Below are 14,759 nucleotides of genomic sequence, written 5' to 3'. Positions count from 1 at the left end.
AGGGCGTTTGGCCTCGGTTTTCGCTTTAAGTTTTTCTTTTTTTAAAAGACTTGATAAACTACGACCGCTGAGCCTTTTACGCTTATAGAAAAGATTAATGGATTGCGGCAACCTAACAAGGATTTTTTCTCCCATTAGTTTACTAAAAAACGAACAAAACTGTGTACAACATTGGGAAAATATTTCCTGAATAAATGCATTTTGCGCAAGAAGTTTACCAATGGTTTAAAATAGAATTAGAAACCGCGTAAAATATCTCCTAAAATTGGCGCCCCGATTGGGAAATACAGATTTAAAATGCAGTAAGGTTTAACCCGTTTGCGCACTTTAATCATTCAATTCTTATTGCCTCAAAGAATTTGTAGAGCGTCACGTAATGTAACAACTTTGCATGACGTCATCTTGTGACGTCATTTAATTCTGTTGATTGTTCAAACAAATTTGATCCCCCATCTCCCAACGAAAAAAAACAAATATCAGCCAATGGTTGGCCTGTCTAATGGCCCCGACCCCGATATCTTGTGGCAACAGTTGGCGCGTTCAGCCACGAATTTGGGCGAAACAGTCACAAACCCGATGATTCACCCACAACGTTGCAAAGTATACAGGCTAATTAGACGAGACTTGAAACAAAAAAACGTGAGAGAAACTAAAAAAAAACGAAGACGGTTTCGTCCGTCGCGCGATTTTGGGTCGACACATTGAGCTGTTGTGGGTCGTATCGAGTCGAAACATCATCCCGAAGGACACGTTTAGCCCCACAAACACTTCAAGAACTCTCCCAACCCGCTGCATTCCAGGTGTTCAGAGCCGCAGAACCAGCAACCATTAGCTTCGATCTACTCTATGTTGCCACGCTGGCAATTGCTTGTGATTTAGCCCGGGGGAATGAGCCCAATACAGTTACGTTATGCTTGTGTAATGTGCGTAGGCGGATTGCGCAAACTATACACAAAAACAATCGTAATATGCAGGATGTAGGAGCACTCTCAATATTAACGAATGTATAAATCATTTTTATTTTAATCTTATAAAGCTTTAAGCAGTTAAAAAAATAGTGCCACTGCCCCATTTGTCAAATTTTTTTAACTTGTTGAACCTTTTGGTTTTTATACAACAACGCGAATTGAATCACTATAAGATCATTACTCTAACCTGAAAAACAGCACTTATGCAAACTATCGAAATGCAAACTATCAAATGATATTTTACTATTAAAAAACAGTAATATAACTTATCAATCATTGCATTTGGAATACTCGAGTTTCACTGATTTCAAAGGTCAACTAATTTCAGTTTTTTCCAAATGAATTTGTTCCATTTCTAATAATGGACCTTATAGGCTACTTTGTAACCAGGCCTACCCGTTCGGCCTATCTATTACAGATTTAAAAGATCAACTAAAATAGAATAAATGTCTATCAAAAGGTCAAAAATTCGCCGCCTTTTGCTGAATGATTCGAGTTTATTTATTTTGGAAATAATTTCCGAAGCAAAAAACAGATTTTAAATGTGAATGCTCGCCAACAGTGGAATTCCATTCGGTTCTCGGAAAAGGGCAATTTTGTCTTTTGCTTGTGGGAAACTTAAGTCTTTTATTTGTGGGAAACTCTAAGTTCTTGCGATGGCCTTTTCCCAGGCGCTTATAGCTGTCCTGAAGGCGCACATTGTTCCCCATTTTAAGAGGAAATGGGTCTTTGTGCTTCGTAATGTCACTCAGTATACGGCAATCTTTTCAACAATGCGGCCATCAAATTGCGAGGTCGTAGATTTTGTTTAAATCGCTTTAGCCCCACTTTGAACCGTTTTAGGACTCTTTAATGTCGGATCCATGATAACTTTGTGTATAGTAATGTTCAAACATTCCAGCAAAGCATGTTGTTAAACTACAGTGTTGTAGGCCTAATTACCTAAGTCGATGACAAACCTTGAGTGCATTAAAGTCACTGTTTTAAATGGCCTGACTTGACTTAAGTCTTTGGGATATATGACTTGATTTAGACTCAAGTCTTCGTAACAAATTACGTGGATTGTAATGAAGTGTTTCATTAAATTTGTTAATAAAATTGGGTCAGTTCTTTCCATTCATGCACGTGAAACATTTTGCTTCGTTTTTGTTGTATTTTTTTACTTCATTAAAATATTGCTTATACGCGGGCTAGTTTACCGATTTTTATAGCTTAACGTTTTATTTTTATATCCAAAACTTAAATTGACTTTGTCCAATAATGACTTGAATAATGAATTACAAAGCCAAAAAAGTCAGTAGATCGACATCATCTTGATAAAGACGTTTCGTTACAAACTTGTATCATCTTCAGTTAATGTAGGCTATCACTTCAGGTCACATTAACTGAAGATGATACAAGTTTGTAACGAAACGTCCTAAAAAGATGATGTCGATTTACTCGACCTTCTGGGGTTTTCAATTTATTATAAAGCTGCATTGCAGATCCGTGCATAGTGTACCCAAATTTAACTTTATTTTGTATAAAGTGTGCTCCGAATTTGTTTTATTTTCCTAGCTCGCCACAAACTAAAAACAATTTAGAAAAACGATTTACGGCATTAGCTCATTGAAGTTGCTGTGCAAAAACTAAACCGCCGCATATTTTTATGCAGAATCGTTCGAAACAAGGCTGCTGAGAACGCGAAGAGCCACCATCACTTGGCGCAAGTTGCGGCTGGGATTAGTCAGCCTGGACTGGGTACGAGCTCTTGATATAACATTCCATGCAGTGTGAATTACGTCTGTTTTATTAAATAACGTTTGTTTGAAATGCATGATTCCATTTAAATCTGGATTACTCGTTGTAAGGGTTTCTTGAAAGTTTCACAGATTTTTTCATTGTTGAATTGTAATTTACACTATGAGATTTAGACTCCATATTTAAAGGACAAAGGGGTTAAAAAATTTGTTTAAAAAAATAAATTTCTATTTCGGAGCACGATTTAAATCTTTGACCTTCCAAACTTAACAAAATTTGATCCTTGTCCACTCGCATTACCGGAGAAACAAAACTGTAGTGTAAATATAAAAAAAACATTAAAAATTGTCCCTATGTCGGACTCGCATTACCGTAGAAACAATACTTTATAAAACCTGTCCCCGGGGTGGAACTCGAACCCGCAACCCTTTAAACTCAACCAATTCCTCACAGTCTACTCTTCGCACCCTGGAATGAACCACTCGTCCATGATGCTGGATCACGATCCCCGCAACTCCTACACCATCAACGGGATCCTGGGACTTCCCCCTCCCCCTCCCCCTCCAGCCCCCTCCGCTCCCAACGAGATCCCTGCATCTAGCGGAGTCCAGTCGGATGTTGTGGTGGCTCAGTCCACTTCTTCTGTCTACTACAGGAACCCGCACCTGAGTCCTGTAAGCAACGCCCCTATGCAGATGTACTCGCATCACCAGCACCACGGTAAGTTGATGTTTCATTTTTGTTAATTTAATTTTTTTTTTTATTATTTGTGTTTGTTTTATCTTTTTTCTTGTTGTTGTTTTATTGCTCTTTTTAGTTTTTTTTTTTGTTATTTTATTTGTTTTTTTGTTTTTCTCCTTATTGTTTTGTTGTTTTATGTGCTATTGTTATTTTATTTGTTTCATATATTGTTTTTTCTTCTGGTTGTTTTTTTGGCTGTTTTTACTGGCACAGGAATAAGGTGTGATAGAAAACTAAAATAAGATATATTACTCCTAAAAGTTTTTCCAAACCAGAGCAAACACTTTCGGTCTGCAAAAGATATTTCTGAAGGCCAAAAACTACTTTAAAGGGAAGCCAAGGAAAATCGTTCCGTTATAAAGTGCCCCTCCCTGTACGTCGTTAGATGTATATTTTTCCTTTAAACTTTAATTTTTCAAACCACAATCCCCCATATTAGAATGTTACTCCCGTAAACCGCACAGAGGATGAACGTTGCGCCCCGAAAACTACTTGTCCACCATAATTGTGACTGATGTTATATCGGTTAAAACGTAGTGGTTAGCTGGCTCAAAAAACACATTTAAGTCGGCGGTTTTTAAAGCTTTCAAGGCCGATTCTTCATATTGAAACTCGCAAGTAAGTTGTCCGATACTTTTTAATCCGATACCCGATATTTTAGGCAAAATGTGTCGATCCGATCCGATGCCAATGACGTCATTACCATGCTCAAAAAAACAAAAAATATTGAATTTAATCTGACGAGTACAGGTACTACCACTTGGTATCGGGCAAAAAAAATAAATATTAAAACTATTTTAAAAGGTTCCTTGTATAAGTTCCCACAGCGCAAATTACCAAATTCGACTTTCACAAAAAACGTGATTTATAAGCATGGCAAACACAAAGAAACGGAACGTCTGAAAAACCTACAGGAGATGCAATCGGCAGCCAGACTATTTTCTGTTGTTGACCGCAAACTGCAATTAGCTGGGGCCCTGCAGCTGCTATAACCTTGCGGTTGCTCGTTTGAAGCGATTTTCGACTAATACGGACGCAGTATTCTTGCGTTTTCGGCATTTTTCATCCTTCAACATCAAGCTTTCAAGTGCAAGTTGGCTACAACTTGTTTTTCTTGCAAAAAACGCGAAATTTATGGTGTTTGTTTGGTTTGAAAGCACGTGTAGGTAAAATGGTGTTTTTTGAAAACGACAGCTGATTTGAAGAGCAGGAAATATGCGGTTTGACTTGTATCTTTTTACCTACTTTTTGATTTAAGGTACAAATAACTTTTTTTTAAAACAACGCTCAAAAGTGTATGTTTTTTTTTCGGTTTTTCGAGTATAAGCAAGAGAAAAGCTAAATTGAAGCAAACTACGAATGAATGAGTATTTTTTAACTGATCTTTAACTGAAATCCCGTTTTTTACACATTTCATTCGACTGTAAAAACAACAGCCATCATTTTGGGGCATTTCTTCGGCAGTAAAACTTTGTTGCCTTAATACGGCTAGCGTTGATGTGGGATCGGTTTAAGGTCTGTCATGGCAACCCCAAGACCCACTAATGTACCCCAGGGGCACCTTGAAAGGTATTATACCCCTCTAGGGCCCGTAATTACAACCCAACAGGGCGTAAATATGCGCTACTGGCAGCAAACGCAAGTGCTAGTTGCGTTTAATTCTTACGCTAATTAAAACCAGTGCTTTAACTAGAAAAAATAAACAGCACCCGATGGTACGCGGCCAAAAAAAGTTTATAATTTCGTCCAAATTATGTTGTCGAAAAATAATATTTTTTCGACCTTTGAACAACAGCGTTTTTATCTGGGGTAAAGTTCAAAATTGTTGCGTTTGAACCTTGCAATTTTCGGCGGTTCAAGAACTTATACTCAAAGGATTGTGGGGCGGGCAATTTAGGGATTAAATCTCAAGCTGTCCAGAGTTACATAACAGTGATCGTCGGACCAATGACCTCACCTTAGGCCGTTTACTAAAGAAAAACTTATCCCTAACTGACAACTATATGTTAAAATGGTTGAAAGTTTTTGCCACTTCTATAATGAGACAAGGAAATCAAGGTATTCATCAAAAAAAGAAAAATACCTTAACAGCCGGTTACCGTCGCGCAAAGGCGCGATTTAAATAAATCCCGTCGCAAAAAGTTCGCCAAAAAAAAGAAAAAAAACGCGACCTTTACCCGAATTCGATCGGCGATTTTTCAGTCGCTTAAAAGAGGAAAAAAGTAATATAAAAAAAATCCGCGTTTCCGCGCTTTCCCGGCGCCCGAAATTGCCGCCAATTACGCGCCGGCGCCGGGGGATAAAAGGCCCCGCGGAACCCGAAAGTGCCCGAGGCGCCCTAATTCCCGGCGTCGTTATCGGATCGGGTTCGGCTCTCTCCTTTCCGAAGGCGTCGAAAAAAGACGTTTAACTTTACGACCGAGGGCTGTTAAACTGCTGCAGGGGGGGGGACTTGTTTTTTTTCCTGTTTTTTATGACGACCATTTACCCCGTTCGGAGCCTTTGGCAATTTCGTCAGTTTAAGTTACCTTTTTTTATATCTTTGATCTTTTTTACCTATAGAATGGTATAGTTGTTTTGTAATTCAAAGGCCAAGCGGACTTCCCGAACAAACGTTTATGTCGCCTGGCAATTAGCAATAAAATTTATTTCGTTTATGCGCAACAAAAAATTGGGAATTTAATATTTTACTTAAAACACCTAAATTTACCCTCACGAATATTTTTGGAAAATTAATGAATTTTGTTAAGTAAAGACAATGGAACCATGTAGGTTATGCAAAACGTAAACCAATATGTATAATTCAGTCAAACACTTTTAATATCTCAACATTTCCGACAAACGCTTTTGCCAATTGAGGCTTTTTACAAAAAATACCAAAAAAATTACTTAAGGTTTAATATAATACCAACTAGATATAGTTTTAAAATCGAGGAGATATTAAGCTAAAAATGAAAAAATTGACGATCAACTTTTTTTTACGTTCTTCGTGAAAGATTTTTGCGCACACTAAACAATCGCAACATTTTAAACGTCCACAGTTAGTTATGCCCGGAATTTAGCTAATTCGTTGCCAACCTTAATCCGCTACTTTCTCACAACCAAATACATAGACACATTTTACATCAAAGTCCAGAAGTCTGACTCACTCGATCCCGGGCGTTCCCCATGTTTTGCCTACACACCAGGGTACTTGGGAACAGGGGGCTTTGCCTATTGCTCCATCGGGTCGCCTATCCTGACCCCCGTGAGCCCTTTATTCCCGTGTTTACACCCCGCGTCCGCCCCGTCGCTAATCTAACACCCCCCGTTTTTGTTGCATGTTGTGAGTGGGCTGCAAATCCTGTGTGACTTGTAACTAGGAGAAAAAATACCCTGTGTGACTTGTCACTGTGAGATTTGGAGCCGAATCACCGAGATTTGCCGACGTAATCCCTTTCATGTCGCGCGGAGGTTTCAGTTAAGTTTAGGGTACAGACTGTCGTTTTTTTAAATTTAAATTCAATTTCCTTTCCTGAACAGTATTTGGCGATTTTTATCACAACATCTCTTAACTCTATTGCAAGCGAATTTACCAAGCGTTTGAAATGCCACAAACCTAAGCTGAAAAATATACATTTTATGATCAAATTGATTTTTAACGTATGCCTGCTGAACAGTCGTGGCTAAGTTTTGGGTACAGACTGTCGTTTTTTTTATAATCAACTCAATTTTCTTTCTCTACAACTGTTGTGATGTTTTCACCACACCTCTAAACAATATTGCCAGCAAATTACTAGCACCTGTATTTGAGCGTTTTAATTGCCACTAAAGGGCTAATAAAAAGCTAAAAATGTTACGAGTTGTACATCTTATGATCAAATTAATTTTATCGCAAGCCTGCTGAAAAAAACAAAATCAAATTTGTGTTCCATTCAGGCCAAATAAATGTTAATTTTACAGCGACGAATATGTCACAATTGTAAAAACCAAAGTTACACTTTATTACGCTTTTTTTCCTTTATTTGTAATGATATCTATCGAAGTCATACAAAATAAAAAAGCCAGAAGCAAAAAATTGCCAACCTAATAACAAAAAAGTATTGAAACTAGTTTATGGTGGAGTGTTTTGTGTTTTTCTTGCCAATCCCCTTGTATAACGGAAGCTTTAAGTTGGGAGCGTAAATCAGAGTTGTCTCTATACACAACCATCTTAGCGGAAAGTAATCCCTTTATTCCTGGCGGTAATCGTTCGGAATTCCATTTAAGTCGCCCGAGTTTGTGGTAAATATGTTTAAACTGTTTATATTACACACAACGTCCATTGAAGTCTACCCCATTAATCGCCCAGCGAACCAGTCACCAGCATTCGTGGCCTATTTACGTTCGTCCGAGTCACGAGCTATTGTGACGTCGATAAAGGCGCGTTTCTCCTCGATTTAAACGTAAATAGTTGCAGAATTGCCAGAAAACAACTTTAGCTTGTTTCAAGTGGTGATTTTTTTAGTAAATATAGGTAAGTACAGCGCTAGTGAGAACAGGGCGCAATGTCGGTACCCGTTTTAGAAAAAAAGAGATAGGATAATGTTGGCGTGACATTTATATATTTGTCCCTTGGCATTGCATAGATGCTAATAAAATATATTCTTGGGCCGAGTCAAATGACTTGGATAGTAATTAAGTGTTTTTTATTTTACATTTTGTTATAAAACTAGTTTATTTATGTCAATTGTTGCACGTAAATGACAAGATTGCTATACATGTTGTTTTTTCTTATTTTTTGATTGACTTATTGCTCAAAAAAACTTGACTGGGCAACTGATGATTTGGACTAGGACTTGTTATTTTTTGAAAAGACTTAGACTTAAGTTATTTCACTAATGACTTGTTTAGAACACTGGTACAGTCGCTTTTTCTTTTCGGCTGTTGTGATGTTGTTCACCATCGCGGGTGGCATTTATTGGTTGGCATATCTAATAGCGGAAACCTCAATGTTTCAACTCACACCAAGGTCGCAGTACAAGGTCGTTCCAACCCTATGTTTCCACCAACAAAGTACATTAAACACGGCAGCACCTTTCACCCATTCAACACACAAAAGCCTCCGGGGCTCTGTCAGCTTCAGATCACAGTTGGTGCCCCTGTTTGAGTTCAGGCTTTTCCTTTAAACCTCGCATGTTAATAAACCTCGCGTGTCTTGGTGGTTCAGGCATGCTTACTTGTTTGGCTTTTTTGGTGGGATGTAAGAACACCTGGTTGCCAGGAAATGGCGGGCAGCACATGAAAGAAAACACCCCAGACAGGGGCGAAAGAGGCCATGTTAGTGTAGCAAACACATAACCTGGGAAAGACATGACCTAACCTCGATGGAAAATCTTTATCTAAAAAGAGATTTTGTATAATAACTTGTAACAAATGCACAAGGATTTTTATAGACAAATAAAAAAAATATTTTAGAAGTACAAAAGGCAATTGATTTTGAACATGTTGTTAGAAAAAGACCCACCTTTTTTTACAAACATTCAAACGGATCATGAGTTTTGCCTTAATTTTAGCCATGCCGCACAAAACAAACACAATCATACCTTAACACGTACAAATACAACAACAAACACAAACGCACAAAAACGCTCTAAAACACACAAACACACATATTTACAAAAAAACATAAAGACATACAAGCGAACAAACGTGCAGACGCACACATAAACAAGAAAACAAAAAAACACATACAAACAAACGCACAACTTAAAACACACTAGAAAACACAAACACGAACACACCTACAAAAGACAAAACAATCATCTAAAATGCATTCTCTTTCCGCAGAAAACGGCTACCCAGTCAACCTATCCGGTGACCTTGGGGCCCGCGGGGGAGTCCCTAACGCCCCCTACCAGGATCGCTTTGCCCCCACATCCTCACCCGGGCTTTTACCCCTGCCCCAGCAGCAGCTAGTGCCCCTCCAGCAGCCCCAGCACCTTCACCCTAACCCCAACCCACATCAACATCAGCAGACCTTCAGGCCGTTTGTGGAACTTGAAAATAAAGAGGCGACGTCAAACAACAAGGTAAGGTTTAATCAGAATATCAAAGAGGCTATAGTTGTTGTCTGCCTTGCTTGCACCATTGATCGACAGATTGGGTGTGAGTCTGCGATGGCTTTCGGTATACTATTGATATGTAAGCCGTAATGGTTGGTCAAAAAGCAGCTTCAGAAGGGCTAGTTCTCAGTTGGTAGCACACACATGTGTGTGCATCTTTTATTAAATATCAAAGACCAAGGTAGCATTTTAAGCCATTTGAATATTTTTTTTTTCATTTTCAACATTGGTTAACGTTTGTTTTCTTGCAAACCACAAAAAAAAACACAATTTTTTTTTGTATGAGCACCAGGGTAGCGGTCGCTGCTTAGATTTTTCTTGTACAAATTTAAGGTCCATTTTGCCGAGATGATTGTCTTATTCAAATTCAATGAATATAAGTCTTGCGTGTACTTTCCACAAACCGCTTTCTTATAAATATGTCTCATATGTACAGCAACTGAATCTTTCAATATAGTGGGGCACTGAGCTGCCAAGATGACAAAAAAATAAAAAATAAACTAATAAACCAACCCTAATTAAAATCAAATGATATAGTATTCAATTACAAGACATCATAACTTGAGTCTTTTTGCATACTATACCCCTTTGAACACTCTGCTTATTGAAGACCAATAATTTTTAATAAAATAACTCACCAAAAAAATTCTAAGTTGGTTTCAACAACTTTAAATAATATCACGGACCCCTTGAAAAGACGTACTCATTTTGTAAGCCACTAACCTATCACCTCGTAAAGGGGGCAAATCACTTAACCCCCTAGGCCCCAATCAAGCCCCATCTTTAAACAAAGGCCTTAACGAACCCCAACAGCATCTCGTGTTTTACCCAGCAACAATCGAAGCAGCCCCCGAAAAAAACACGTTTGTGATTTATCGAAAAAAGACTTCAAAACGTCACCCTTTTTCACCCCAGTCCCTCCGTTGTTTGTACAGTACCCCGGGACCCGGGTACGCCATCGGGGACCCCTGGGGTCAGGTTTCACCCCCAAAACGGGATCCAACAGCGCCAGGTGTTTGCGCAGCAATTTTTGGCCGCATTTCGATCACGACTTGATTTCGATCGCCATTTTTTGTCAGCGTGCCGGACCTGCGCGTGTAATTAGACGGCTACTGCTGTCCTAAAGACTTGAAACCTTGTTGTGAGAGCATTTGACGGTGTTTTGAGTGTAGATAGCGACCGCGGGCGCTGATTGCTAATGTCTATTTAACCAGCCGCCCGACGTCTAGTTTTATTGACCGCCATCTTGGGCAAGGCGCCCATAAATAGGGGCACGTTTTTAGACGATGATATCACTGGAAGTTGACTTGTTACTTGGTTAACATTTTAAGCGAAATGTCTTTTTGATATTGTGTTTCATTTCCACTTAAATTACCAGGGTAATAACAAACTGTTAGGAACCATGTTTGTGTAGATTGCTGACAGTGTAGTATTGCTTTTATTTTTGCAAATACGCAAGCCTAAACAAATAAAAAATCATTTTTCGCTTTAAAAGATTGAAAAGGATGAGCGGTTTTGGAACCAAACCTAAAAACGTTTAACGCTTTTTAGGAATTTTTTAATTGCTTTAAGAAGCAAAAATCTCAAAAAGCGTCGATGTTTATCTTAACTCCTCTGCAACCAAAAAACTTCAAAAGCGCCGACGGCAATAACTCAATTACCCCCTTTGCCCAGGACTGTTTACCTAGCCCCCACCCACTACCCCCAAAAGCTTTTCAGCCCCCAAAGCTTACCCCAATTGTGAGATCAATAGCCCCAGGCCTGAGCCTGTTTAATCCAACCCTACAGAAGTTTTAATTTACCCTGATTCTGCGGCTTGGTGTAGAACGTACGGATGCCAAGGCGGCCCGCGCGAGCGTAAGGTACGGGGGGATTTGTTACGCTCCGCTGCACATCGGCCAAATCCAGACTGAAAAACTAAAGAGTAGTTTGATAACAAATTGCAAAGCCAAAAAGGTCGAGTAGATCGACATCATCTTGATTGAGACGTTTCGATATGAGCTTGTATTATCTTCAGTTAACGTGACTGAGAAGCAATTCAAAGCATCACTTACAAGAGATGGGACGCAATAGTCGCTTAATGTATAAGTGATGCTTAATGTGCTTCTCGGTCACATTAACTGAAGATAATACAAGCTCGTATCGAAACGTCTAAATCAAGATGATGTCGATCTACTCGACCTTTTTGGCTTTGCACTTTATTATCAAGCTACATTACAGATCCGTGCATAGTGTACCTAACTAAAGAGTAGTTTTATTGACAATTTGCTTGTGGTGATATTACGCGTGGCATGTGAGTTGTCCAAGTCAAAAAGTTCAATTCTAATTCAGTAAATTTAAGTCTTGTGTGTATTATCTACAAACCGCTCGCCCAATAAATATTTCTCATATGTACGTCAACAAAACCATTGTTCATAAAGAGAGGCGCTGAGCTGCTGATAACAAACTAATAAATCAAACCTAATTAACATCAATTTATGTTTTTCAATTGCAAAATTTACGAAGTTTGTGTCAAACAGTTTAAGCCATTCAAATACCAACTTAAGTCATTAGAGCAAAAACGAGGTGTAAAATATTCAAAGTATATAAAGGTTGTTTAATTTTGACAAAATAATTAATTTTACATCAATTTTAAATAAATATGGCAATTTCTAATTGTTGGCTCCTTTTGGGACTTGATTTAAAATAAGTTAAATCCAGGGGAAGTAATTGAATAAAATTTTAAATTAGTCTGTTTTTTTTTATTTTGTAGCAAAGCAACATGTTGGATTTTGTTCTTTTTTAGTCGAGTTATTGCTTATAATCGGGCGAGTTTACTAATTTTAATAGTATAGCCTTTAGTTTTTATAACAAGAACTCGACTTGCTCTAATAATGACTTGTTTAATAATGACCTGACTAGGAATTGACCTGGGTAACCGATGACTTGAACAGAGACTTGACGTGCGATTTTTTTGGAAAGATTCATCTTTGAATGAGGTTATTTTACAAGTGACTTGGACTTCCGTCATTGCAAAATCATTGGTTGACAACCACGCCGGTTGGGCAAAGCGCTGGCCCAGCAAAACACAAATTGTCCGAAAGCCCCAATCGCCCTTTCGCGTCCAATTGGCCAAACCCTGCCATTAACGCATCACCGGATTTCACGCGATTGTCACCAAACAATACACCCCCCTACGGCCGCCAACGGCACCCCCAACCCTCCCGAAAACGGGCCGCACTTAATGAGGGGCCTGAGCGCCCAAATGCGCCCACAAATGCCTTTCATCGTGGTCCCAGAGCCGGCGACTGTATGGGATCTAGCTGGCGTTGGACGAACGGCAATTTTCGTGCTCAGTCGAGCCTAACCTTACCCACTGTAATACAGGCAACAGCGCTTAAGTCCGTACAGTTTTCAATCCCCTTGTATCGGAAAATTGGGACGCCTATCTCTTTCTCTGTGTAGTTCCCAGGCCTGCTTTGCTTCTGTAAAAGTGTTGAGGAGTATTTACCTTTATGCGCTGATTATAGAAAAAATATATATATTAAGGGCATACCTATTCCCTTATGGGCTTTTGTATTAATTAAAATTACTATGAAATACTCATTACCAAACTTTTGTCATTAAAGGCCTGATAACTGTAAATGGGCCGAAATATAAATTTTTGTATTGACTCTAATTGACCTGAAAAAAAATATGTACCAAAATATTTAAATATACAAATGACCACCGGTATACCTTGCTTTTTAAACCATTTAAGCACATTTCTGTCCAGAAGTGTTTTTTGTGGGGATTAGTTGTGCACAGTTTGCGTTCAAAAAATCTAAAATGGAATAATTTTTTTTGCGTAAAACATTTTTCAGATGAGCTACAACAATTGCTATGCTGTTGTTAGGTTTACCTCCTTTAGGCAGAGCTGAAATTTTCCACCAACGCTATAGTCCAGAAAAATATAAAAAGTTTCATGTTGCGATTTAATAGCATTTATTTTACATATATATTTATATTGTCTTGATACCATAATTAATAGAATTATTATGAAGTATAGATGAACCCCAATAAACTAACCGACTTTTGCATTTTTTTAAAGATAGAAGAAATGTCCTAAAACAAAAAAACAATCAGAAACCTAATTAAACGAACATATTAATCAAAAAACAGCTCTTCTGGTAATTGTAATATTTTTTAATTATTACTACTATGTCTGGTAGCCAGAGATTATATACTAACAAACCGAACATTGCCAAACAAGTATCTATAATTCTACCGAACATAGCAAAATGCATCGAAGTTTTCCATCAAATTTTAACGCATAACTACTTTTCAGCAGGGTGCCGTGATGAACAGCGGGGAATATGGCGGCTACCTTTCGTGCAACATCCGGCCGACATCGGGTTCTCCAGCTGGAATCGGCGGGGTTTTGAGTGCTCCTCGCCCGGGAAGCTCGGCCTCTAACTACCCAGGTAACTTTTCGGCATGTTTTTGATTTTCTGTTGTATCGCATGGCGTTTGAAAAATGTTTAAAGTTCCATCCGTGTTTTAAGACTTGAAAAAATACCAGGAAACTTGAAAAAAAAGGAATAATAATTTTAAGGCCTTAGAGGTAGGCTAGTGCCTCTTTTCAATTGTAAACACAACATATTGGCACCTTTTAAGCTGCAAAACAAGAACTAATTGGGATTCTAAAACTTTCTCATGCAATCTTAAAAGGAGATACTTCTACTTTTTTAAGGGTACATCCTTTTAAAGTTTTGAAAAGTTCGCAAAACTAAAATCAGCCTAACTATGTTTTTTTTTTCATTACCTGTTTTATAAATTTCTTAGCAAACTGGCAAACTGAGTAAGCGAAAAAGGGGAAAATAGTTTTACTGCAATAATACCTTAATAATAGTCTGGCAATTTTTTGTAAAATAAGTAAAAAAAAGATAGAAAAGCAAATACGTCTATCCCTGGCCCAATGTACCAACGGACAGTCATTAAAACAGTAGCAGCTTGAGAATAGTAGGCCTACGTCAACATTTCGGAGGCGCAGTAATTTGTTTGTGCCCCCTCTTTAACCCATGCATCACCCATCCTCCCCACATCGTCTGTGCGTGTGTTTGTGTCTGTGTATCGTTTGTAATCGCTCTGTTTTTTGTTTGCACCCCTCATTTTACCCGTCTTTACCTTTATTTTCACCCCATATCAAAACGTATTTTACCCAACAAAAAAATGAACCCCTCCCTTTTACATCACTCCCATTGCCATT

General features: G+C 38.4%; 1 protein-coding gene across 1 annotated transcript in view; it reads left to right on the top strand.

The window, feature by feature from the left end:
- The window catches only part of LOC146138857 (uncharacterized), a 45,088-nt gene that overhangs the window by 21,986 nt on the left and 8,343 nt on the right, over positions 1-14,759 (top strand). Inside the window, 4 exon segments of the mRNA XM_083394710.1 lie at positions 2,623-2,728; positions 3,188-3,428; positions 9,258-9,499; positions 13,842-13,974. Coding sequence (XP_083250836.1) covers positions 2,623-2,728; positions 3,188-3,428; positions 9,258-9,499; positions 13,842-13,974 — 722 coding nt within the window.

The sequence above is a fragment of the Ascidiella aspersa genome, chromosome 7, assembly GCF_963924565.1.
Source record: "Ascidiella aspersa chromosome 7, kaAscAspe10.2, whole genome shotgun sequence".
In the NCBI taxonomy this organism is placed as follows: domain Eukaryota; kingdom Metazoa; phylum Chordata; class Ascidiacea; order Phlebobranchia; family Ascidiidae; genus Ascidiella; species Ascidiella aspersa.
This window is presented reverse-complemented; position numbering and strand designations above follow the sequence as displayed.